We start from the raw sequence: 25,037 nt of genomic DNA, 5'->3' as shown, positions 1-25,037 counted from the left end.
ATTCTTTGCTCGGATAAGAGAAGGGTAATGGTCCACTGTACACTTGCAGTGGGTGTGACAAGGAAACGCTTGGGCCTCTTGCTATAGTATACGTTGTTCTTGACTTATGGGGCAACAAATTAATTTGTAGTTGGCTTTCTCATCACTAGGGGTTTGATTATGGTCTGAATGATTGCCCTTTTTGCTTGCCTTATACTGTTCTTTTTAATGTTATATTACTCTTGGGATTTATTCCCAACAATTTAACTGAGTTTTCAGTAAGTGAGACTTAGTTAGTAAAACTCAAAGTTAAAGTAAAAAAAAAATAGGCAGCCAAAAGGAAAGAAATCCAAGGGAATACATGGGTTGAAACACATTTTCCTAGAAAACTCATCAGTTCAATGTCTCAGCTATAGAAAGTAAATGAATAAAATAAAAGTGATCAGTAAACTACCAACTATACTGATTATTCTAACCCCAAGTGTGAGTTTCATACAGCTACTGGAAAATGTCTAAAAACTGTGGTAAAAACTCAAAACAATATAAACTGCACTCCAATGTATAAAAACAGTTAACAATTAAATTAATAAGCAAATGGCACTAAAACAAAAAACATTCAATAAGGGTAAAAAGGGAACAGGGGGTTTAAGTGAAAATAGTGCCCAAATCTTCCCAAAGTATTAATGATCCCACTAGACTGGGAGCAAGGCATGAATTAAGGTGAAAAACAATGGCAAATAGGTCACCTACACCAAGTAAAGTGGTCCCACTGAGAAAGCAGAGAAGTTCAAAATGTTTCTAAGTCCAAATCTAAAAATGGAACTTTGTTGTTTTTCTGAGAAAAAATTCCTTTCCACATGGCACAAACATGAAATTCATTCTGACAGTGTGGACCTGCTGGTCAGATACTTTTTGTAATCAGTCCCCTTCAAGCCTTGGAGCAAAAGGTTTTGAAAACATTTCCAAACTTCTTTTGATCCTTAAACAGCCACAGAAGCACACAGGAGTATACTTCCAAGATCCCTGGGACCCCAGGGGAGGACTTAGAGACCCTTAAGGTGTCAGGCAGAGGTCAACAGCAACGTCCAGCCTAGGTCTAGAAGCCAATGGTCAGCTGGAATTTTTCAGCTTTATCCTGAAAAACAAGAATGTCCTATTCAGCACTTTTATGCTGCTGGAGCAGCCCAGGGATATGTTTTATGATCCTTATAGATCTTTCTGTCCTTGAATTTCAGGTAGAAGGGGTCCAACCTCCACAGGTCTTTCTTACAGGTCACAAATGCTATGTGCAGCATGTTCAAAAGTATGGTATTTGTTCAGAAGCTCTCAGTGTTCTGCGGCAGGCCACCTGAGGGTCCAGCTTTGAAGGGTTCACTAGCCCGTGGGTGGGGGGATACCATATGACACTCTTAGTTCTTCTCTGACCAGTGGAGTAAAGGTTCTCAGGGTCTAACCTCCCTACTTTTGCTCTACTTCCTGTTTGTTTTTCTTCAAACTGGCCCACAATTCAACGTGCTTGGGCAAATCCAAGATTAGAAAGGAGTGTAAACTTGGGCTTTGATGCTGGGTTGAGCTTTGGGAGTATACTATGGTAATTATATTGTCCTCCCACATATTATACTAAAATGGAAGCATGGTAGGAGAAAAGTGGGATTCTTTAACAACCAGACAGGTGATACACAAAAATTGTCCTGGAATCCTGTTTGCCCCCTTTAAAGGGCACAACATATGCTACAGAAAAACCTGATGTATAGGATGAGTCCTGGGATGCCAATAGGATGGGCACAGCTCCCACACTGCATATTCTATTGAGCTCATGTGAGTCATCCCTGCCACATCAGGACAGCCTATTGTTTTCTACTGAGAGGACAGCCACACCTCATTCAAGGCTCCGAACTGACTGGGAGTAGCAGCAGAGCTAATGCAAATTAGCTTCCTGAAAGCATAAGCAGGTATAGGGTAGTTTACTAAAAAATATATTTTCCTTAATAGTTATTACAATTCTGACTTCACCATTCAATTAAATTTTAATAACTATTATAAATAGAAGTGTAATTATTTTTCTAGCTGGTCCATTTCCCCGAGTCGGCAGTATTAGTATTTTAATCTGAAATCTCGTTTTCTACATAGGATAGCTAGACCATGCTACCACAATGCTAGATTTTTTGGGTCGTGTTACTATAGAGATATATTAACATTCATTGCTTATATTTTCCTCTTTTGAATAAAATCCATGCTGCTATGTGTATTACAAGGCTCAAATAAGAGTGATTTCCTAATACTTAAAAAGGGGAGAGTTACACATTAAAAAATGTTATTTCAACAGGCCATACTGCAGGTTTTTCACTGCAACAACTGGGTTACAATGGTTGGTCTTGAACCATGTTTTCCTTTGACACACTATTGGATGGCATAATGAGGCTGCAGTTCACAGGCGGCATAAACTTCAGGCCATAAGTGCATTTCCATACCAAATACAATGCCCTTATACTATAGTTGAGATTTCAATGCAAGGATTTAGCCACTTTCTAACTATAGAGGTCAGCGCACATGCACTGGGACCTGTCTAGCAATGTCGTTGTGCCAGAGTCAAAAGTTCATCAGAATCAGTAGAGAGAAAAAAATGACGGTGATCACTTTCCTTCGACAATGAAACCACACGAAAACATATTCAATTATTTCTGCCAGTTTTTCTGCAACAAATCAGTCATAAATGTCACTGTTAATTACAAATGTGAAGTCTACATTATAGAAAAGAAGCTTAGGAACGTTTGTCGTAATGTTAGCATCAAGGTTTCCAAAAAGCATTTACAAAGCCGTTGGGTTTGACCTGGGAAGGTTGGTGCAATTATTGCATTGTTTTTAAAGAAGTTACTGCAAGAACACATTAAAAAAATTTAAAGAAAAAAATAAACATGCCTCTGCCCTAATGTGGTCACCCTGAGCTTGAAGTAACAATGTTAACTTTGAAAATAAATTAACTGTTGCATATGATGTGAATAGAACTGTGCAGATGCTTAATATTTTCCATATGTGCTCGAAACATGAAATATGACTCATTTTTGTGCACAGAAAGGGTACTATTGGCTTTCAATACATGTAATCTGTAGAGATAGCTTGAACACAGAAAGATGTCTAACAAGGATGAATAATGGAAAGAAAACCCCATTGGCACATTGAAATATTGGGCCAAATGTTCTGTCACTGTAGTGCCCATCTTTATAGGAAAACATTATGTCACTCTTAGTGCAGGCAAGTCATTGGGCTAACCCACTGCCCCATGCTGTTGTGTGCAGAAGCAAGAAGAAAAGGACGTGCGGACAGGCCAGTGGATGACTGGCAAAACACTTAAAGCTATCGCTAGGCCAGACTTAAAAATACAACGGGATAAAGAACAGATGATATAGTGATGAGTAACTGCAAAATATATTATAGCTTTCATTCAGAACATTTGGTATTTTGAAGTAAGATGCTCCCATGCCAGAAATAAGCAGCCAAAGGTATTTCCTCAAGGTAGTGCAAATCGTAAAGAATTGTTAATTGGATATGGTTGTTAACTGCCTTTCTCTCTAATAGTTTAGTCTTTTTCATTTTCTAATACATCTCTTACCATCTTTGTTAATTAGAGGGCATTGATTCTGTTACTGCATTAATAAACAATCTAAGAACTTTATACTATCTGTATTATCAAATAAAACGTATAGGGTGATTTGTTGCTTTATTATCATTGTATAACCCAGGATTGCTTAATGATTATTGTATACCCCTACTGTATGCGCCCCGTGTTTGTTTGTTGACTTTACATTTTACTGTTATTGAATTTGTCTGAATTTTCATGAAAACCCTGAAAACTTTGTACTTTACTATGTTTATTATGAGGCTGGGGGGGCTCCCTTCTTCATTGTTTTAATGGGGATTTGAGGTGGGATTTAGTCAAGCAGCCATTGTTAGTCAGTAGGGCTGACTAAAGGTGTCATTTCCTGTCAGACTGCACTCTAGTCACCCGACATCCGTTGGATGTCGCCTCCCTATTTAAACAGCATTACAGCATGGATGTGCACACCGGGTGCACTGCTGGCCCGCCAAAGGCTAACCTGTCTGCACCCGTCCATGCCCGGATTGTGCCCACTGCCAGTCATGCTGCTGGTGGTACTTCAGATGGGCTGGCTTGTATTCAGTAGTCGGCCAGGGAGCTGAGGTCCCTTACGCTGCCTTCGAACTGTCCCCTAAAATTGGATGCCGAGGCATGTTCAGGCTTAGTTTCTTGCTTTGCCTGCCTCAAGGGGCTCCCCTCTGAGATCACAGCTTTGCTGGTAGAGATGGGTACCAACGTTCTGGGCAAAGTCAATAAGGGCTGTAGTCAACCTTCCAAAATGCTTGTTTATGGATTAATGTGCGCTCCTTCCACAAGCAGGCCTTTTAACATCTTTGACCTACTAAGTAGTCTTTATGACCAAGACCTGGATGAATGACTCTTCTGTTCCAGACATCACTTTGTCTATTCCTGGGGGTATTCATTGATTCATCAAGATAGAAAGCACTAAAGTAGGGTGTGAGCTGGACATTGTCTTTAAGCATCTTGGGCCAGATGTATCAAAGCTTTTTGCATTTGCAAACGGTTCGAATGCAAAAAGCCATTTCAGAATGTATCAAAGGCATTCTGAAAGCAATTTTAAGGAATTGATAAAATAGCGATTCCTTAAAATTGCGACCCTGTTTAGAGAGTCGCAAATTGCGACTCTCTAAATAAGAAATCGCAAATAAGGATTCCTTATTTGCGATTTCTGAAGCACATGTAAGAAGCAATTCCTTAATGCGAATTGGGCATTAAGGAATCGCTATTTACCACCAACTTGGTAATGCTTTTAAAATGCATTTTTAAAATGTACATGTAAAGCACACATGCCCTTTTGGCATGTCTGCACCTTACATGTCCTAAAAAAACTTTTTGGGGTGCAGCAGAGGGGGCCTTAGGCCCCCAGCACCGTGGGGTTTTGCATTTCCAAAATTGCGATGTCCAGTTAAGAAATCGCAATTTTGGAAATGCAAAAAATTCGCAAATATGGGCCTACAGGCCCATAGGTGCGAAAGGGGCCGGTATCGCAAATTGCGATTTGGTAATAGCATTTGCGATTTTTAAGAAATCGCTATTACCGAATCGCAAATGTGATACATTGCATTTTGCGAATCAGAAATAGCGATTTCTTAAAAATCGCTATTTCCGAATCGCAAAAGGCATTCTTGGTACATCTGGCCCCTTGTGCCGTGTTCAACTTTTGAACTCCCGCAGCTCCAGAATGCTGAGAGTGTTCTTTTTCTTGTGCCCTGATTAACGTCCCCCAGACTATACTCGCAATTTTACTAAATACCTGGAGGGATCTTTACTTTCGCCCCCCCATTACCCTACCCCCTCACAGAAATTGCATTGGGCTAATTTTACTCTGTTGGGGGATTTTAACCTTCATATTGACAATTTAGCAAACCAACTATGATGTCTCTCAACTTACCATAGCTGGTAACGTTACCCACTCACTCTGAAGGGTACACCATTGATCTAGTGTCCTCTAACTGCCCTTTGACAATAAGCCCTCTTGAGCCCATTCTGTGGTCCGATCATCATATGATCTCTTTAAAGTGAAAGACTGAGAAGTTTAAACAGCACGATAGTCTAGTGGGCCAGACCACTTATTGGGCCTGAAATAAGGTAATAGCTGCAGAATGGGTGGAACTTTTAGTCAATTTCTCCCCCTCGACTAGTAATGATGTTGACCAAGACATTTGCAGCTGTTAACTCCTGGCTTGCTGGTGCTGTGGATGTTTTAACCTCTCTTCAAGAGGAAAGAAGAGGAGAGGGAGGCAGACTGCCACTTGTTTCTCTGTCTCTTTGGCTGCTGGGAAGAAAGGTAAAACGCTGGAGAGAATTTTTCATGGGGACTATTCTCTGGATGGTAAATCCACCTATAAAAATGGTCTTAGAGCTTACATTGCCTCCAGATTTCTTATTTTGAAGATAAAACTAATGTTGCTCCTCCAAGCTCCTGTACCATTTTTCAGATTACTAAATCTTTCTTCTCTCCCAAATATTGACATTGGGCAACCGTGCCCTCCGCAGAACTTTGCAATGGACTGGCAACATTTTTTTAAATTAAGAACGCTGACATCTAAAAGATGCTCCCTGTCCTGGTGTGTCTGCTAGCCGACAGTTCAGTTGACACAGCTAGTATATTCGACCAGCTTTGGCCTATCTTCCTAGAGCAATATAATGAGGCTATTTTAAATTGCAAACAGGATCCCCCTCCATTGCTGACAGTCGCGGTTGACATTAGGAATCCAGTTATTCAAAGAATTTTCAATCTTTCACTGTCATCCGTCGTCAGGGCAGCTGCTTGGAAATTTGCCGTGGGGATTCCTCTCCTTAAAAAGCCATCCCTGGATCCTAACATTTTTAGTAAATAAAGACCTATTTCTCTGACCTTTGTTAAAATATTGGAAAACCTGGTCAATAATCAGCTCCCCAATTATCTGGAGCAGTGCAAGCTGCTAAATTGGAGTCAATCTGGCTTCCGTCCTTGTCATAGTATGGAAACAGCAGTAAAGGAGGTCTCTGAGCACAATAAATGGTCATTAGATCAGGGCAAAAACACAGCGTATACTTCTCAATCTGTCTGCTGCTTTCCATGATGTCCTCCACACCATTCTTTTATATTGTTGTTAGAAATTGGGTCCCTATTTGACAGTGGCTTCCACACTATCCAAGTAGGAACCCTCACTCTAGTCAGGGTAAGGAAGCCACACAGCTAAAAGAACCCCTCCTCATCCCCTCGGTAGCTTGGCATGAGCACACTGGCTTATCTCAGAGGCAATGATTAAAGCATGTGTATACACACACACACACAAAACGACAAACATCCAACATACACAATTCAAAATATCTCTTTTTAAACATTTAAGCAAGTCATAATGCACAAGAATCAATGGATGTATCTCTAAAGCACAAAGTAACTGGGATGTGTAAAAAACAAAGACGATGCAGGCCACAGGGGAGATGAGGTGCCTGAAAAGCAAAGCGATACATTGGTTTCTTACTGCGCATGGGAGGTGATGTGTCAGTTCTTTCCTCATAAAGTGAGATGATGCATCGGTTCCTTACTGGCAGGGGAGGTGATGTGTCGATTCTTTCCTTACCGGAGAGGCGATGGGTCAATTTCCAGACACACAGCCTTAATTCCTCACTGCGATGCGGGGGTGGGTGGGTGATGAAAAATTGGCACCCAGGGATGATGCGTGGAAAATCCAGATGCGCTGTGTTGATGGGACTGTGGTGAAACAGGCACTGCATTGATTCTGCAGCCACAAGACAGGCACTGTGTCAATATTCCAGCTTTGAGCCAGGTGCTGAGTTGATCCTTCAGCCATGAGACAGGTGCTGCATGGATTCTTCAGTTCTTCAACGCGGGTGTTGATATGTTGATTTTGTCCTTTAGATCACCTGCTTGTAGTTCCAAGGGCCCAGGGACTGAAGTTGGCAACACTTGGCAAGTCAGGACTCTCAGCAGAAGAGCCCAGGCAGATGTAGTATTTGATGTCCCTGAGACTTCTTAATAGGCAGCAAGCTCAGTTAAAGCCCTAGGAGAACCTTGGAAAGCAGGATGTAGAAAGCCTTGTCCAGTCCTTTCACTCCCAGAACAGAAGTAGCAAGTTGCAGGCTAGCACAACAAAGCAACAGGCAGAGTGGCAGTTCCTCCTACAGCACCCACCTCTTCTTCCTGGCAGAATTTCCTCAGTCTAAAAGGGTTCTAACTATGTAGTGTCAGAGGTCCAGTACTAATACCCATTTATGTCTTTGAAGTAGGCAAACTTCAAAGAGAAAACGTTGTAGTGCACAAGACCTTGTTTTTTTCTGCCCTGTTCCAGAAACACTCCAGGGATCAGAGACTGCTTTATGGAAGGACAGGCACAGTCCTATTGAGGTGCAAGATTCAGCTCCTCCCACCACTCTAGCTGAGGAGGACCCTACAGCCTGGTGATAGGATATGCAGGGCACATCTCACCTCCCTTTGTGTGACTGTCTAGAGTGAATGCACAAACAGCCTAACTGTCATCCTAACCCAGACGTGTACTCATCTGACAGGCAGAGACACAGGATGATTAAGCAAGAAAATGCTCACTTTCTAAAAGTAGCATTTTCAAACTCAAAATTAAAAGACCAACTTCACCAAAATATGCATTTTTAAATTGTGAGTTCGGAGAACAAAACTCCATATCTCTATCTGCTCCCAATGGGAAATTACACTTACAGGATATGTCAAGGCAACCCCCATGTTAGCCTATTGGAGAGATATGCCTTTGAAAATTGAATTTAGCAGTATTTCACTATCAGGACATGTAAAGTGCACCAGTACATGCCCTACTTTTTAAATACACTGCACCCTGCCCATGGGCCTGCCTTGGGACTACTTTAGGGGTGACTTACACATAGTAAATTGGAAGGTTTCTGCCTGGCAAGTGGGTGTATTTGCAGGTCGACATGGCAGTTTACAACTGCACACACAGACAATGCAGTGGCAGACCTGAGGCGTATTTACAGGGCTAGTCATGTGGGTGGCGCAGTCAGTGCTTCAGGCCCACTAGTAGCATTTGATTTACAGGCCCTGGGCATAGGGCTGTGCACTGTACTAGGGACTTACTAATAAATCACACGTGCCAATCATGGAGAAACCAATCACCAATATAATTTACACAGGGGGCACTTGCACTTCACCACTGGTCCACAATGGTAAAGTGCTCAGAGTCCTAAAACCAGCAAAAATGAAATGCAGCACAGTAAAAAACAAGAGGTCAAAGGCAAAATGTTTAGTGCTAACCCTGCAAAAAGGGCCATTTCCAATAATCATCTACCAAAATTGGGTGGGGGGTAGAGTATGGAACTGTCTTAAATCCTTTTTGAAATCCAGAGGTAAGTCGATCTGAATTGCTCCTTTCGCTTCCGAAGTGAAGGTTGTGAATCAAGGAGTCCCTCAAGGTTTCTCATTGAGTCACACTCTTTTCAATGTATTCATGACACCTTTGGCCTCAAACGTGGACTCTTTTGTTTGCATAATGACTTTATATGCTGATGACACCCAACTGCTTTTTTTACCACTGACGGTTCCTCGGTCGCGACTGAATCCACCTTCATAGACTTCATGCTTGTGGTCTTTAAAACCAGACAGCCTAAATGTGACACAGATAAAACAGAGATTATTCTGTTAGGGTCCCATGCTTCAAACTAGTGGTAAGACATCTGGCCCTATGCATTGCCAGCCGCCATCCTCCTGCTTTGGTGATTAAAAAGCTTGGGGGTTAAGTTAGACAGTCTTTCATCCATGCAATCTCAGATCTGTATGTTAGCGGGTCAATGCTTTGTGATGCTTGAAATTTGTGTTCCTTTTTTCCCCCTACACTGCAGGAAAACTGTTACCCATTCCTTGACCACATTGCACATGGATTATGCTCATTGTCAGGAGCCTTGTTAGGTCACCTTCTGATCGTTCAGAACACTACTGCAGGGCTCCTTCTGCATTTTCCCAGCTGTGATTCAATGTCTCCTGTTCTTACCTCCCTACACTGGTTGCTTGTCAGGAAGAATATTTTATTTCAATCCCTTTCCATGGTCCATAGGGCAGTGTTTCAAGCTAGTCCAGTTACCTTATTAGGAGATCTGTGTCCTAGTGTCCCTCCAGAGTGTTGTGTTCTTCACCAACCCCTCAGCTGGTTGTTCCTCGCATCAAACGCATGAAGGGTGGCAGAGCCTTTCTGTTTCTTGCAGCTAAAGCACGGAACAGGCTTCCATGCAATAGTCATAAGATTCCTCTGGAGGCCACCTTCAGAAAGCAGTTAAAAACATGTATCTTTTCCTCCAGGCATTAGGGTCATTGTGCTTGGTCTGCATACATTTTTGGTTTGGCTGCTAGTGCTAGGACACTATTAAATAGCTGAGCGCTTTACAAATCCCTTCAGTTATTCATTCACCCTTACTGGCCATATGGGTTGCTTCTAAAAGTGCCATTTTCATAATTGTGACTTAAAATCTGACTTCACTGTTAAAAAAGATTTTAAATTGCAATCCATGTAAGCCTAAAGAGCATATCCCGATCTGTTCAAATCCAAAGTTAGCACTTAATTTAATAATAATGCACCCCAATTTAATAAATGACAGAAATAGGCCATACAATAGTGAAAAGTGATCTTAGGAAATGTTCAATACCAGGACATCTAAAACTTAAATCTACATCTCCTGGTTTTTAATTACCATGCACCCTGCACAATAGGCTTTTAGGGCCTACCTCAGGGGTGACTTCTAAGTTTTAAAAAGGAAGATTGAGGCCAGGCCAGGGCAAAGGTTTATTTTGCTAGGTCAAAATGGAGGTTATAAGTGCTCTACAAAGTAGAGGAAATGCAGTAGGTGTGAAACATTAGAATGCTCAACTGATTTTCAAAAATGGAGAATGTAAAAGTATAGATGATTTGTATAGATCAATACTCCTCCCCGAAATGTAAAAATGTGTAAGTTAGGAAGATAAACTTGTATTTTTAAGGCATATCTTAATACACAGAAACGTAGATATTTTGTTTAGAGCAAGGAAATGTTTTTTGATCAAAATGAACAACGCTGCTGACGTTTACAAAGCCTGTTACAGTCTACCCATAGCGTGTTCTGAGTGGCTGCGACAAGGAATGTGTTCAACTATCCCCTATAAATGCCAGTCATCAGTATTGTCTTTTAAAGACAATTAGTGTTGCAAACCTTCATAAATGTTACCTTATTAAACCAAACATGGGAGGACATCTCCTTTCTTAATAATGTTGTCAAATCATCGCAAAGATGATCGCAAATAAACACACATTGCAACAGATAAAAAGTGAAAGATAATTGTTGTTGAAAATGGCAATTAGACAAAATACAGATAACGAATAAAATAATGTCACAAATAACGCACAGCCTGGAAAGCCTGCGTACAAAGGGAGCAACAGAGAAACAAGTATTCTTTACAATATTGCCTTCTTTATGGAGAGCAGAACTGCAGACACGTTGGTCTTTGTGGCTTCCTAACACCATTTCTCAACTGACATTAAGTACTGGAAACATTGTGCCAGTTCATGCCAAGGCAGAGAATTCATAAATCACTTAGCAACTCATTTAAATAGGGACAGAAGTGCCAGCCGCAGGCTTTCAAAAAGTACACATGTGCTAACACAGACTACCAAAATGGTTCATTGATTCAGTGGTACAATGTTCAGCACTGGTGCAAACAGTGCAGTTTAGCATCACAAAGACTCCAGTGCCAACACTTCACTGTGATAAATCTAGGCCTAATTGTATTATGTTAAATGATTCCCATCGTTGCAGACTGAAGTCAATTACTCAGTTAAATGTATAAGTCCTTTTATGTGCCCTTTCTACCAAATCCATGGGGAGGAAATATCATAACCATACATTTGCTAAAGGGCAATTTCTGTATGACTTGCCTTCTCAAGATATATTTGTAATTTCAATTGGGTTATTTTTAAAGAAAATTACGTGTCACTTAACAACAATTGTGGCTCTTATAGAAACATACTGTTAAATCTACGTTGATTGATGCTCCTATGTACAACATTTGTACAAATAAAAGCATAATTTAGATATTCAGTGTACAAAATATCTTTACGCATTTTGCAAGAAAATGGGACAGGGGCCCATCAATGTACCCATAATGTACATTTGTGTTTAGGTGGAAACTACAAGAAGTGGAAGCTGTCGGGTTGTGAAAGATATACCGTGGGCTTGATAAGAACATATAAGTGCTGGGAGCTCACCCATTGCTTACCATTAGTTTGCTTTCCTATCAATCTTATTTGGCTGCTTCTATTCATTTCGTCTCCCTCTGCTTGCTTCTCCCTCTGCCCGCAGTGTTGCCTCTCCCCCCAGGTCCATGTTGCTTCACCCTGCCCTACCCGCAACCAGATCCTTCACTATTTATTAAACATTTTCTAATAATGATTTAAAACAGCATTTTTGTGCTACTCTTCATTTATTTATTAATTTAGGATCAGTAGAGTTAAACAATTCAGTTAATATTTCCAACTTCAGTTCTTTGGTCTACATTGTATAAAACACGTTATATTTTGCATATTTGCCCTTATAAATACTTATATCATTCATAGTACTGCACCAAGACAAAATGATTCATGAGCAAAGCTCAAATATTTTCCAAATTCAAGACAAATTCATTAAATGTGTGTGTATAGCCAGCCAGTCTGTTTCTCAAAATGAAAACCTCTAAGACAACCCTTAATTCTGGGTATGCACTCTAACTAGACTGGGGTGGCATAATTTAATACTGGCTGACGTTATCTTAATATCTTTTAATAATGTTTTAGGTACATCTTCCTTCATCCCTCACCATGCCTCAGTCTCTGCTATGCAACCTCATATCATACCTTGTACCATCACTCACACTGGACTCAACGTAGTGCATCCTCCTGCCTCCACGTGGGTTCCAAATACCGTACTTATCTATTTCTGCAGAGTGCAAGACACTTATGGCACCTGCATATCTTAGCACACTGCCCCACTGCTTTGATGCAAGATTTACTTGAAACAAATATCTCAGGTTTCACATAAATCATCAGATAATAGATAGGACGGAGAGAGTAGATTTTTACTTCAGTAAATGAAGTCAATGTCATTTCTCTGTTCAGAACTATCTGAAGTGCGTGCTCTTCTATGGCAGATATACATGAATCTCAGGTGCAACAATTACCAGAGTAATTGTTTTTCTACATGTTGTTCCACATTTTACATACCTGATATTAAACTTGTTCTGCCCCGCCCAAGCAGACACTGTATGCAATGATATTAGCAGGTCAATCTGGTTGTGATCACACGGAAGTTAATCATCAGCATAGCCCCCACCTTTCTTTCAGCCAACTGTGGTGCGTTTGTTCTTGATGATGGCGAAAAGTCTTTAAAGCCATTCAAGTAACTATGAAAAGGTGCACGTGGTCGGATACAACCTTGGCACACATCAGTGCGACTGCAACTTATCAAAGAAATTAAAAACAGATTTGACATTAGAATTTACGCTCATTGTATTGTGCTGTATTTTTATTGAATTTACATAGCATTCACCCTGGTGAGGCGTTGTGGTGTTTTATGACACATAGTATGCTACTCTGGAGACATATGGGTATTGGTTAATCAAAAAATGATTGATTATTGTTGATTATTGATATTAGTTTTATGCTTCCAAGGAAAATATTCATGCATTAACTCCAGTTTTCTTGTGGTACATCAAAATAATAGGAGTTAGGTGTGATTATTATCATCAGTTCATACAAATGGTTGGTAGGATAAGACAAGCCAGAGAATATTAGCTACTGTAGACTGCAGCAACAGGATCTCAAGGAAAGAGAGGTTGTGATCTAGACGATGAGGTTTGAGTAGCTTGCAGAGATAGAATAACAGAGTAAGCAGACAGGCGTGTGACAGAGTAAGCTATGCACAGCGAAATTAAAGAGTGCATAGGTCGGGATATAGGCAGAGGAGAAGGTGATTGAATAAAAAAGAAAATAGTGAACAACTGTGAAATTAAAGAGCTCGCTCAATACGGTGATCAAGTTGAATGTTATGAAAGAATCAGTAACTTATCCATTCCATGGTCTTGGCCATGCAGTCAAGAGCTTTGCAAAATATTTGTAACAATGTGTAGCTATCCATAATTCAATGAGCCGTTGCATGGAGTAAGGTTGATAAGTATTTCCTGAAATTAGTCCATATTCTGGTGCAACATGGATAGTATCGCCCAGGTAGTGTGACCTATGACATTTTTAAACAAATATATTGGCAGATGGATGGAACGTAGCCATAGAAAGCAGCCAAGGAGACAGGTTAGATGTTTCCTTCTTGAATTATGATATCTGTACAATATCTTTTTCACTGCATTAATAACTTTCAATCGTTTTAATAGTAAAACTGCAAACAAGTGATTGCATACTTCAAGGTGTCAATGGGCCAACAATCTGGTGCAGGCTCAGACAATGTTTTACAACGTTTACTCTCTGTCAGACTTTTTGTACATTACTGTGGTTGTGGTCTTAGTAGTTAGTGCTATGTTGGGTAATGCAAATGATTTCTCTTTGCACCAAAGTGCAAACTCAACATATACTGCTTCCAGTCTTTGGATATAGGGCGTGACACACCACTCACATTTTAGTGACAATATCTTTCCCAAAATAATTATCATTCTGTTGCCTAGTCTTAAAGCCTGGTGTATATTATATGCTGGTTATAGGATATCCTTTTTGTTGTAGCTTATGTATTTTGATTTTATTGCCACTACCACAACACAGTATTCCGCTCATGGACCCGATCAGCGCTCAAAAGTGACTTTTAGACAGCAAACGGTTCATATGCAACATGTTCATGCACTGAACCCCACCTAAGGCTTAAATTTTATTTGCTTTGTACTTGCAATTAAGAATTTGCTTAAAAATGTAATAAAGATATATTTTTTTAAGTATTTTCTTTAGCAATTATCAGTTGCTCGTGCATCCATTTGTAATTTTTGACATCTCCAATCTATCTTTTATGAACTCCTGTGACAATGAGCTTTGCTACCTGTAGATCTATTAAGTTTGTTCTCCCTTCCAACACACGGCTGACTGCATATGCTTAAATTGTTAGATCAAATCCAGCGATAAAAAAAGATACTTCCTGACACCCCAATACCTCGCTTGGAATTCCTTTTACTTGAACTTACTTATGAATATGCAAAAAATTATTATTGATTTTAACAACCAAAAAAGGTAGCCATCAACCTATCGATAATAGCTGGGGCTGGTAAATGAACAGTGTAAAACAGAGGTATTTAATTCGAATCTTAACTGCTAATTGTCACTTTCTTGCATATCACTATAGAAGTCAATATATATTTTGAAGAATTCCCTACAAAAAAACTGAGATCTTTATGGCTTGCCATGTATACAAAATTGAATATGAGACAGCCACCTACATATGATGCACAATATTGAAATAAAGGATCAGAAATCCGCCCCTTCGTATATCTAAAGCCCTACCAATTTTATTTTAGTGTCTATGTGTGTGATGCAGTAAGATTCTATTCACAAAGAGTGTTTGCAAACTATACTCTGGCTGTTTTGCGAATGAACTTTGATTTTTCTAACTAACCTTTCTATTATTAGGTCTGTTCACAAATTCATTGTATGCAGGGGCACGCAGAAGGGCCTGCCTAATGCCTATTCTTTAGGCTGATCATATTTGTGTCATATAATTGGCTATAAACAGAGATGGTGGCCTGCAGGGGATATCAGACCACCATCCCTGTGTTTGCATTCCCAAATAATTAACATGTTTTAAATCAGCCCTAATTGAGAGAGCGTCGGGGAGAGCAAACAGTGGACCTCTAAACCAATGCCACTGAGGCTGCCATTATGATTCCCTTTGCCTGCTTTTCCCACCTCCTTTGACGAGTCCTTAGCTGGTCAGTGGTTTGTAACCAGAACAGCGGTTGTAAACCATTGACACATACCATACTGAATCACATTTGGAAGGAATGTCCTTTCCAAACTGCGATTAGGTTCAAGTCGAAAAAGCACTCCCAATTCGAAAAATAGGCACTGCACATTGCAGAAAGAAAGTGTGCTGTTGCAAACCCAGTCATGCTGTGAATTGTAGGTGTTGCGATTGCAAACTCTTTCTGTATATCTGGCTCTGGGAAATTACCATTAAAATCACCTGTCCATATTACATACTGACTTTTTACTGAGGTACATTACTTAAACGAACCTTGCAGTGATGTCTCCACTGAATTTACCATGTTCTCAAATTGAAGGAAAATAACTATTATGTGTATCATTCCGGTGTAATTTATTTATTCTAAAGTTGTGAGAAATGCATTGATAAATATATCTGAATTATCTTTTCTTTAAAGATGAGCAGGTATTAAATGTGCATAGGACTTCTGCTGACACACTCTGAGAGCATCCGTTAGTGTACTATAAGTTGAAAACAATATGGGCATCTTTACAAGTCTGGCAGTCAAAAGACTGTCACACTCATGTTGACGGTCAGACCACCGCATTCCAGATAGTCCAACTGTCTAATTAGGACCCTGTCAGGCAGACCCACCAGAGGACCGCCGTCTCTGCCGGGAACATTGTTTCTGCCAGGTTGACGGTGGTCTTAGTTGTAGTCAGCCAAGGGGGTGCTGAACTTAGCACCACCAGGCTGGTTACCTTATTCTCCGCCAACCTTTTCATGGCAGTTTCCTACACCAGAAAAAAGCTGGCATTGAACAAGGGCAGGGGACTATAGGTGGGCCCCAGCACTACCCATGCCCATGGCATGAGCAGTGCTGAGGTCCCTCTGCTCAGCACCATCAGAATGTGCACTATCTTCTTTGCAGACAGTGCACCTTCAGAGGGGCTGGTCGGCCCCCACTGTGCTACGAGATAGCATCCAACTCATCTAAGGGAGACAATAACTATCACATAGCACTCTTCCGGCTAGTCTGACCAGCAGGAACGATCTACTGCAATGTTTCCGCTAGTCAGACCAGCAGGGGCACTGTAACAGAGTGGGGGGGGTGGGAGGTGCCACCACCATGGCGGTGGCGCCCTCCCCGCAAGTTTAGCCATCACACATTGGGACCTCCAAACTTGTAATGAGGCTTTATGTGTGCAAAGTGTAAGCACTAGTGCCTAGTCTACAAAGTTGTATTATGCATGAGCATGCACCAAATTCACCCTTGTGAACTGGGAATAAATTATAGAGGTGCAAGTGACTATTTTTTCTAGACATAAATCAGACATTAACGTGAAAGCTTTACCTGTATTTTTAAGTTACATTACAGCAGGGTGCCACATCTCTTCAAGTCAAAAAAACATGTCAAAGTTCAAGACACATCTTAGTGGGCATTTTTGGACATTAATTTGCAAAATGGGCACATCTTTCATTTAAAAAATAATAATAAATTTGCAGGTTGGAATGTGATGAACTCTAATTTCCCAATCAGATTATGTTGCCAGAAGGAAAGTTCTTAGGAACTGGACCGGTATGTCCAAGTTAAAACGATACCCTTATTGGAATATTGACTTCACAAGGGAACATGTTTGCTTTTGGAAATGTGTAGCTTAATAGTCCACAAATTCTGAATAAAGTATTGTATTGTACATTATTCAATACCATATGCTGAACAGGTCCTGTAAATTTTAAATTGTTTAACTTTTTTTATTTACTAATAATACATTTCTTCCACAGAAAACAAATACAATAAAATAGATTAACATTATATATCATTTTAAGAAGTAATATTGAGTACTACAAACTTGGACTTCGGTGCAGTTATGATAACTATATCAAATTAAGCAATAGGACAAAGTGTACAGTTAAAGGGACCTGATTAATCCACCGAATATCCCTATACTAATTCTTCAGCTATAAAGCTACCAGAACATTTTTCGTAAAACTTAATGTATTTTGAGCATGTTTGCCTTTCAGTGTGTCTTTTGAAGTTGTAGATTATATAAAGTAACTATTTTAGAATATAACAGTGGATCAGCATGGCACAATAACTATGACATGCATGAAAATTGCATGAATATCCTCGGCTAACATGAAGCATTGCAATACTAGTATTCTCCATACAGTGACCAACTCAAGAATGTAATCAACTACGAGCAGATGCTGTAAAGTGATCTTGAGACATAATCTGACTAAATCACAGTTATTATTTAAGAGTGGCCTGCCATGATCAATGCCTTTTGCTTAGCCAGTTGGCGTTATGATCCCAACACTTATTCAAAAATCTTTCAGAGATGGGACTCTAGCTGTTTGTGTCACCACAATAATTGCCTTCATGTAAACATATATCTGCATTCCAGAGATTAAAACCTTTTATTTCTCCCTGGGCATGCCCCGTCCCCTTTGGTACTTCAATTCTCCACAACTAAACAGAATAGTGGACATAGTGCATAGTGTACGAGAAGCTCGCTGAAGCACATTTCAACCTCACTTGCTTCAAATTAAAAAATCACCAGATATTACATTCTACAAGATCCTTAGAACTCGTGATGTATGCTATGTATATAAGACCTATACGTAGATTATCTGACCTATCTTGTGATCTCCAGCCGGTATGCTGATTCAGTAAATTCTACATATAGCAACATGGGTCTGGTGTACTAACCCCAGGTTAGAAAACTAGATAGTATGCCTGGTTTGTGATATGACCATACCATATCATGCCCATATGAGTACAGATCACCATTACACAATTACACAGTGGACATAAATAACATGTAGTGACTTTAAGATATAGTGAAAATACAAACCTATAGTAGAGAAGGAGCGTTAATTACTCACAAAATAGTAATTAATAAAAAAAACTATTTTGACATTAGTGAGCAGCAAAGTAGAATAACGATAGGTTTTTACTTTAAAAATCCGATACTAACTCAAAAACATATTTTGATATTCTTATAATAATGATGTGCTGGCTTGACTGTCAATGATACAGCTGTATGCACTGCAGTGTTTAATATAGATGCCCAGTGACTTCACTGCCTGTCTCCCTAGCCTTCTACCTCGTGCTTCGTTTCAACCTGAGCTGCCAAAAATATGAATTATTCTATGCTAAATGGAAACATTCAGGAGCTGTACGTTGGCACATGATATAAGAAATGTGACTACATTACTGGCTACCAGGAAGTATTCAATTTAAAGTACTGCGCTTGATGCAGAGAGACTTTTGAGGAAACATTTCGGACTCACCTCATTGTCTTCTTCCAAGAACACAAATCTGTTTATGTTTAACAAAAACTGTATTGCATGTGTAGTATACTTAGCCATAAAAACCATATATGTCAGCCACTGAAAATCAAAGCAGGGAAATGCACCGTGGATTGCAGGGATCAATGAATTTGGAATAAACTGACAGAAGCAATTACTCAAGAACAAAACCACTTCTAATCCAAGAGACTTTTGACAGCTGAAACCTTCCAAAGTTCTTTGAAGAGACACATGCCACATGTTAGCCTATAAACAAACGCTGATTTCACAATATCACCAGCCCAAATATTCCCATAGGTAAGTGCCCAAGCCCTGGCGCAGTGGGGATGACAGTGATGTGTATGTCGATTACTTCTTAACATAATATGACATAACAAGGATGTTTCAATTAGTAATCAAAGCAGGAAACTCAGCATTCAAATTACATAATATGGCATGGTTTCAAGCGGCAAGGCTCTGAACTAAAGAGTATAATAGACGTGACTATAAATTCACACATCAACAAATCAGCAGAGAAAGGAGAAAGAGGAACCTTCTCTAGGTGGGTGCAGCAGCTCAAATCAAAGTATTCAGATTGGAAAGCCGTTCATGATCACAGTGGGCTATGGTTGTTCTCATTTCAGCAGACATGCTAGAGGGATTCACCCGAACTGTGCAAAAAGACACATCCTCAGCATAATTCTACACCTGCGTCACACATGCAGTCTGAAACATTCGCTGCACGGGAACACTGCACCTGCACTTCCACTGAGAAAGTGATGTGTTCTCGGCGCCGCTTGGTTTCTCCAGCCAGCTCCATTGGTGCCTGACTTGCCTTCAATTGCACAGCTAGGGACAGTACAAGTGGGCCCTACACAAGAACTCTCGTCGGCGAAAGAAGGAAAAGGGCCCACGACCGGTCTTCTTACCTTGAACTGGCAGTCGCATGTCACAGTGTCTCCAATCCTTAAACACTCCCCATCAAATTTACAGGTGTTGGTATCACAAAGAAAAAGATCGTTTTCTCTGTCGTCGTAACCTCGAATGCAAGCGAAAGAAACAGTTTCAGCTTTGAGTTCAACACGGTGATTCGTTGTCGTTTTAAAAAACAGATTTCGCTGGTACAATGATCACAAAAACAAAGACAAGCATGTAAGGCCTCCGATACACGTGCATAACATTAACAACCTCCCCCATCACCACCTCCTCTAGAACGTAAACACTTTTCATTTGCCTTTAGAGAATACTGCTACAGCTCAGATGATGCATTGAGTTGTGATGTAGTGCCTCCAGCCTATTGTTTTTCTTTCACATTGGTATGTTAAGCGTTTGGTATTTCTTCTCTTGCTAGTTACACACATTCGAGCCCACGCGAAGTGCTGACGTCACGTACCTCCTAATAAAGACAAACAGGCAGTGGGCATGGTTGAAATGAAGATTGATCACAGCTAAGTTCCGCTTGCAGGAGGGGTGCAAGGTCACCCACAAGCAGCTGAGCCCATCTCATTCCCAGACCTCTCATCCTCAATTTGCGCAGACATGCTAACAGATGTGGCTGAACCGGCAGCTTCTAAGTGACAGCGGGAATTTCAGATTTCAGCCGGTTTCCTCGCTCACCCCCACCCCATCCCACTATGCTACACAGACCCGTTACATTAGACATCAAATCCATTAGGATTTGTCTTATCGACTTTTTTGGCATCTCATATGTGCAACCGAATCCCTACTCGCTGCCGGAAGAAAATAAAACATGCACATGGTAAGTGGAGGTCGCCTTCGGCACGCGAACTGTTTAAAGAGCAATACAGTGCTTTATGGGCGTTTTCTACAATTTAGTTTCAAAGCCTATGGCCAATAGAGAGCCACTGGCATGACATGGTCATTCAAATACCTATCGACACGATAACTTCATATGTAAAAGGCGGGCCACTGATAGTCGGTGCAGTTACACACATGGGGCCGAGCAGCAAGAAGGCGAGCGCTCCTCCAGCATCACTGCACAACAGAACCACATGAGAGCGCGCCAAGGACGGTGCAGACATGGAGATTCCGCTTTAACGCCACTCTCTAAATGTGACTGGGATGGTCCAAAACAGCCTCCCCAAAGCATCAGCGGGTAATTATCTAATTAAATTGCTAGCTTCAGCCACAAGGCGGATTTACAAGTGCAGCAACTCCAGCGCCCATCCTTCCTTATTCAATTAGGGAATTTCCCAATGCTGGAACAGCGCTCAGCAGAACGGCCAGCCCTGGCTCTGGTGCTGAAATACAGCGTAGAGGAGGAAGAGACCTGCTTATCCCTACACTGTCGAAGGCATTTAGCTCCGGCATCTGCACCAGAGCAGAGCTGTCTTCCGTCACTCGCAGCTAAATCCACATGGCCAGGGGCAGACCACATCCAAAAACTGCAACGTCAGTCGTAAACTGGGCCGAGCTGCACGCTGCTAACAACGGCACCAATGCTCAGATGAACTGAGGAGAAAAGCAATCAACTGGCCAAAAGCAAAGATCAAAAATCGATTTCTCAAAAATGATAATATTCTCTGCCTCTGAGAGTTGTTGTATCCTGGCTCCTAGACTATGCGCATCCCTATTGCACTTTCCCCGAGACTCAGCATTTCGCTGACAGCCACTGTTTGATTTATAGGAGTCTCTTGGTTTAAAACGGTCCCAAGCAGCTCTCACCTGAGATGACCTGAAATATTATAGTAACATTATTGCAATGGAGAGTTAAGCAGGTCCTGCGCTATGGCCTTAGTGGTCCTTTATAATCATAGTTAAATTGCACGCAGTTGTGGGAGACTGGGGCGATGAAACCCTCTGCCGTGGAATTGCAGCTGGAGTAACCCACACGTTCCTGCTATTTGTCTCATAATTCTTTCAAAGCAGGGCAATAAAAAAAAACGACAAGCTCAGGGGTGACGCCTGGACAGGCCTGCAACAGCAATTCACTTTGTGCTACCATTTCCCAAACACTGAGTGCTGACATGACAGCTAAACAAGGAGTAATTGGAAGACAAAGGAGACTCCAGTACTCCTCTTTTCCGTCCATCCTGGACACATCAGCCAAACCTGAAAAGGGACAAATAAAGTGGAGGTGCAGTTGCAAAAAAAAAAACAGTATTCGATCCTGCCGGTCTCCACTTTGTGCACTAATAAGGGCAGCTCTGAGGCAAGCTATGGCAGACAATCAAACACACAACTATCCAAACTAGATAAAAGTGAAAAAAGACTATAGTGTATGACAAGCGCTGAAAAACGAGTATACTTTTTCCAGTTTAAGCCGAACACACATGAACAATAGGCGTAAAAGCGAGTGTGATGGTGAGCACATCATTTACGCCAGTATACAGATACAGAGGCACATACATGCAAAGGAGGGAATTTAACTCCTCAGTACACCACAAAGACAAAACTAGGCTGAGCATCCTGCTTAGCTAAGTCCTACAGCTTCATAGAATTAGTGTGTGCATTATCCGCGTCTTGAACTGGGTTTGAGAGCAAGCTCATGTTGTAAGTGTTCGAGGCTGATTTTTCAATGCATCCGAATAAAAACATCATTTGGTAGCTCTTTTGTTTGCAACGGTCACGAATGGGACCTTTTTTGGGAGCTTGTTTCTTTGCCCGGGTCTCGGAAGAGGTGGATATACGGGTAGGTTCTTTGCTGTGAATAAAAGGGTTGGTAGAGGGCTTTAAATGCCGTGGTGGTTATTTCTTGGTGATACTGTGGCATCAACGCTGCAGGTGTGCCTTGCTTGTTACAGGACATTAGATCCAACATTGCATGCGTGCCCGCCCCGCATCCCGATGTTGCGACATTGTTGGAGGCTTTATGTGGATTAGAAGTTATTTTCTGTGCATTGCTCTCCATAGTGTGGGCTGGAGTTATTTTCTGTGCACGAGTTAAGAGGTGATTGCTTTCTATCGATCAAGGTGTGAAGAGTTTCTGGGGGGTCGTTTGAGCTACACTTGCACAAGGGAACTGACTGTATTCCTCCAATGGGCTCTACTACACGAGAGTTTTTAACTAATTTACTCAATTTCGCCCTGTAAACATGAGGCGTTTCTGGTTCTTTCTTTCTGTGCAGTCCCTGTGATAAAGCGTTAAGGGGCTTTTGATTGATATTTGCATTGCTCATTATTATTTAGTGATTCTATGTTTTATTCAACATATTCAAAAAATCACATCCATATATTTGGAATGCTCGTAAACGTTTGGATGGATTGAAGTTGATGTATGCACATTGCTCCCTTTATTAAAAAAAGGTATAGTCAGATGAGTATCTGTAATATTAAGAGGGTTTGGCGAAATTGGTACATTTTACATATTCTCTCTGTATACGATTGCGGACAGTGGGAGTCCTGGTTGTGCCATCTATTTAACGGGCGTTATGGGGGAAGGTGGTTGTCTATTTTGGGAGAGTTTAAACAAGTGGCTGTGCTATATTGGGAATTGTTGGGGAATGGGTCCCATTGCTATGCTTCTTGTGTGGAGCAGAGGAAGTGGTAGATAGGTGATGGAATAGATGCACTAGTCATGCTCCCATGTTTGGAGTATTTTGGGAGAGTGGAAGCGTAGTCGTGCGCCACTGTGGATTATGTTTGGCCAAGCTCCATGTGTGAACGGGTGGTTTGGTGAGTAGTGTTCTGCCCACTCTATCAGCGGGAAGGGCTTGATTAAAAGACTCCATAGCTCTGCTGGAAGAGTTGGTGGCAGTGATTATCCGAGATCTGTCCCCACTTGCAGGGATGAGCATGCTTACCGGAGCAGTTCCAACCGGTGGGCGTTTGACAGTCACTTAGGGAGGTAGGGAAAGCTGCAAGTTTCACTGGTCTGGCAATAACGAGCAACATCGCGGTAAGCACCAGAGATCCCAGGCAATCACAGAGTGTCCAGCACTGCCGAGGGGTGGAGTCCGCCCCAAGCACCATGACTAGATGTGCTCCGATAGTCCCAAGAGTCTGGCCCAGGGGGCGAAGTGATGGCGATGGCAATGACGAAGATGGGTGCTGCTCAGCATTCCTCCAGCTGGCAGCGGCACGGCCTTCCCATGGTCCGCGGAGAGGGGGACACCCACCTGCCGGCTAGAGAGAGGATGCAGACGGAGTTGCCATGGGCAGGAGGACGAGTCGCCAGCACTGCCTGTCCTGCTCCGCAGCGCGCAGCCCTCTGGCGGGTTGCAGAGCAGCAGCAGATTCACCGTCTCCGATCCCGCCGGCCGCCGTCACGTGTTAGGGTACAGCAAAGGCGCTGATTGGAAGCAGAGAGGCTGCCTCCACCTATCAGAGACTCACTACCGGGAAAGGGGCGGGGCCATATAGTAGGATACTCGGTTGACTCGGGCGGAGGCGTAGGCTCTCCGTTTTTCAGCCTCGCTTATTGCGGCTGTAGGTTAAGGGCTGAGCTGGGGGCGAGCCCGCCGCGAACTCTCCCAGCATCTCCGGGACCCAATCCTTGCACCGTCCTCCACACCGCCACTCATCCTTTCACTAACATGCGCCTTTCTTTCTCCATACTATAAATTGGTCCGTTAGTTGTTCCACTAACGGGTTTCACCGGACGACGGCGTTTTCGTCAGGAATCTGAATTTAACAAGTCCTTTCGGTGACTGTAAGTGGCAGAGAGAAAGAGAGGTGTATAGTTTACTTCTTCAGTCTCCACCTGAGTCCTTCTCGTTGCAGCCCCAGAAACCACGATTCCAGCATCCACCCTCCGCCGCCACTCGTCTCTAGCAGCCGTTGGTGGTGCCCCAGCGCTGTCGCACCCCTGTGCCGCTCGCACGGCCCCTCCGGGTCATGAACAGCAGGCAACGACGAGTTTTACCATTTTGTGCTTTTTGTGTCTTTACACAGGTGCTGCTCAGCTCGGCGACGCTGTGGGGAGAATGCGACGCAGCGTCTGAGTGCGCGAGATGCAACAGCACGAGGACAGTGCGCGACTTGCATCTCCGTGGCTGTGCAGCGGGGCCATCAGAGGACCGCAGGAGGCAGCCTGAAGCGAGCAAGCAAATACACCCGAAGCTGTGCTCCAGGAGAGACCTTTCTCCGTCACCGGCTTCCACAGAAACATTTTGAGCATCCAGCCTATGCCTGCCAGTGGAAGGTGATGGGTGGTCCATCTTCACAAGTGCAAAGTCGCGTCCCTGTGCTCTTCAGGGATGAAATTAATCTTCTTGGACGTGGTCACTATCTGCTATCTGAAAATAAATATATCTAAAAGTATTTTCTTTCGGGAACATAAATAAAT

The 25,037-nt window shown here is 42.0% G+C and overlaps 1 protein-coding gene across 1 annotated transcript in view; it reads right to left on the bottom strand.

The window, feature by feature from the left end:
* Positions 1-24,784, bottom strand: part of TMEFF2 (transmembrane protein with EGF like and two follistatin like domains 2) — a 752,439-nt gene extending 727,655 nt beyond the window's left edge. Inside the window, exons 1-2 of the mRNA XM_069225869.1 lie at positions 23,554-24,784; positions 19,720-19,829 (exon numbers count right to left, since the gene is read on the bottom strand). Of these exons, the coding sequence (XP_069081970.1) occupies positions 19,720-19,829; positions 23,554-23,722 (279 nt within the window). The 5' untranslated portion in view covers positions 23,723-24,784. The remainder of the gene's footprint in view (positions 1-19,719; positions 19,830-23,553) is intronic.
* Positions 24,785-25,037: the final 253 nt, after the last annotated feature.

The sequence above is a fragment of the Pleurodeles waltl genome, chromosome 3_1, assembly GCF_031143425.1.
Source record: "Pleurodeles waltl isolate 20211129_DDA chromosome 3_1, aPleWal1.hap1.20221129, whole genome shotgun sequence".
In the NCBI taxonomy this organism is placed as follows: Eukaryota; Metazoa; Chordata; class Amphibia; order Caudata; family Salamandridae; genus Pleurodeles; species Pleurodeles waltl.
The sequence above is the reverse complement of the archived record's forward strand: the minus strand, read 5'-3'. Positions and strand labels throughout refer to the sequence as shown.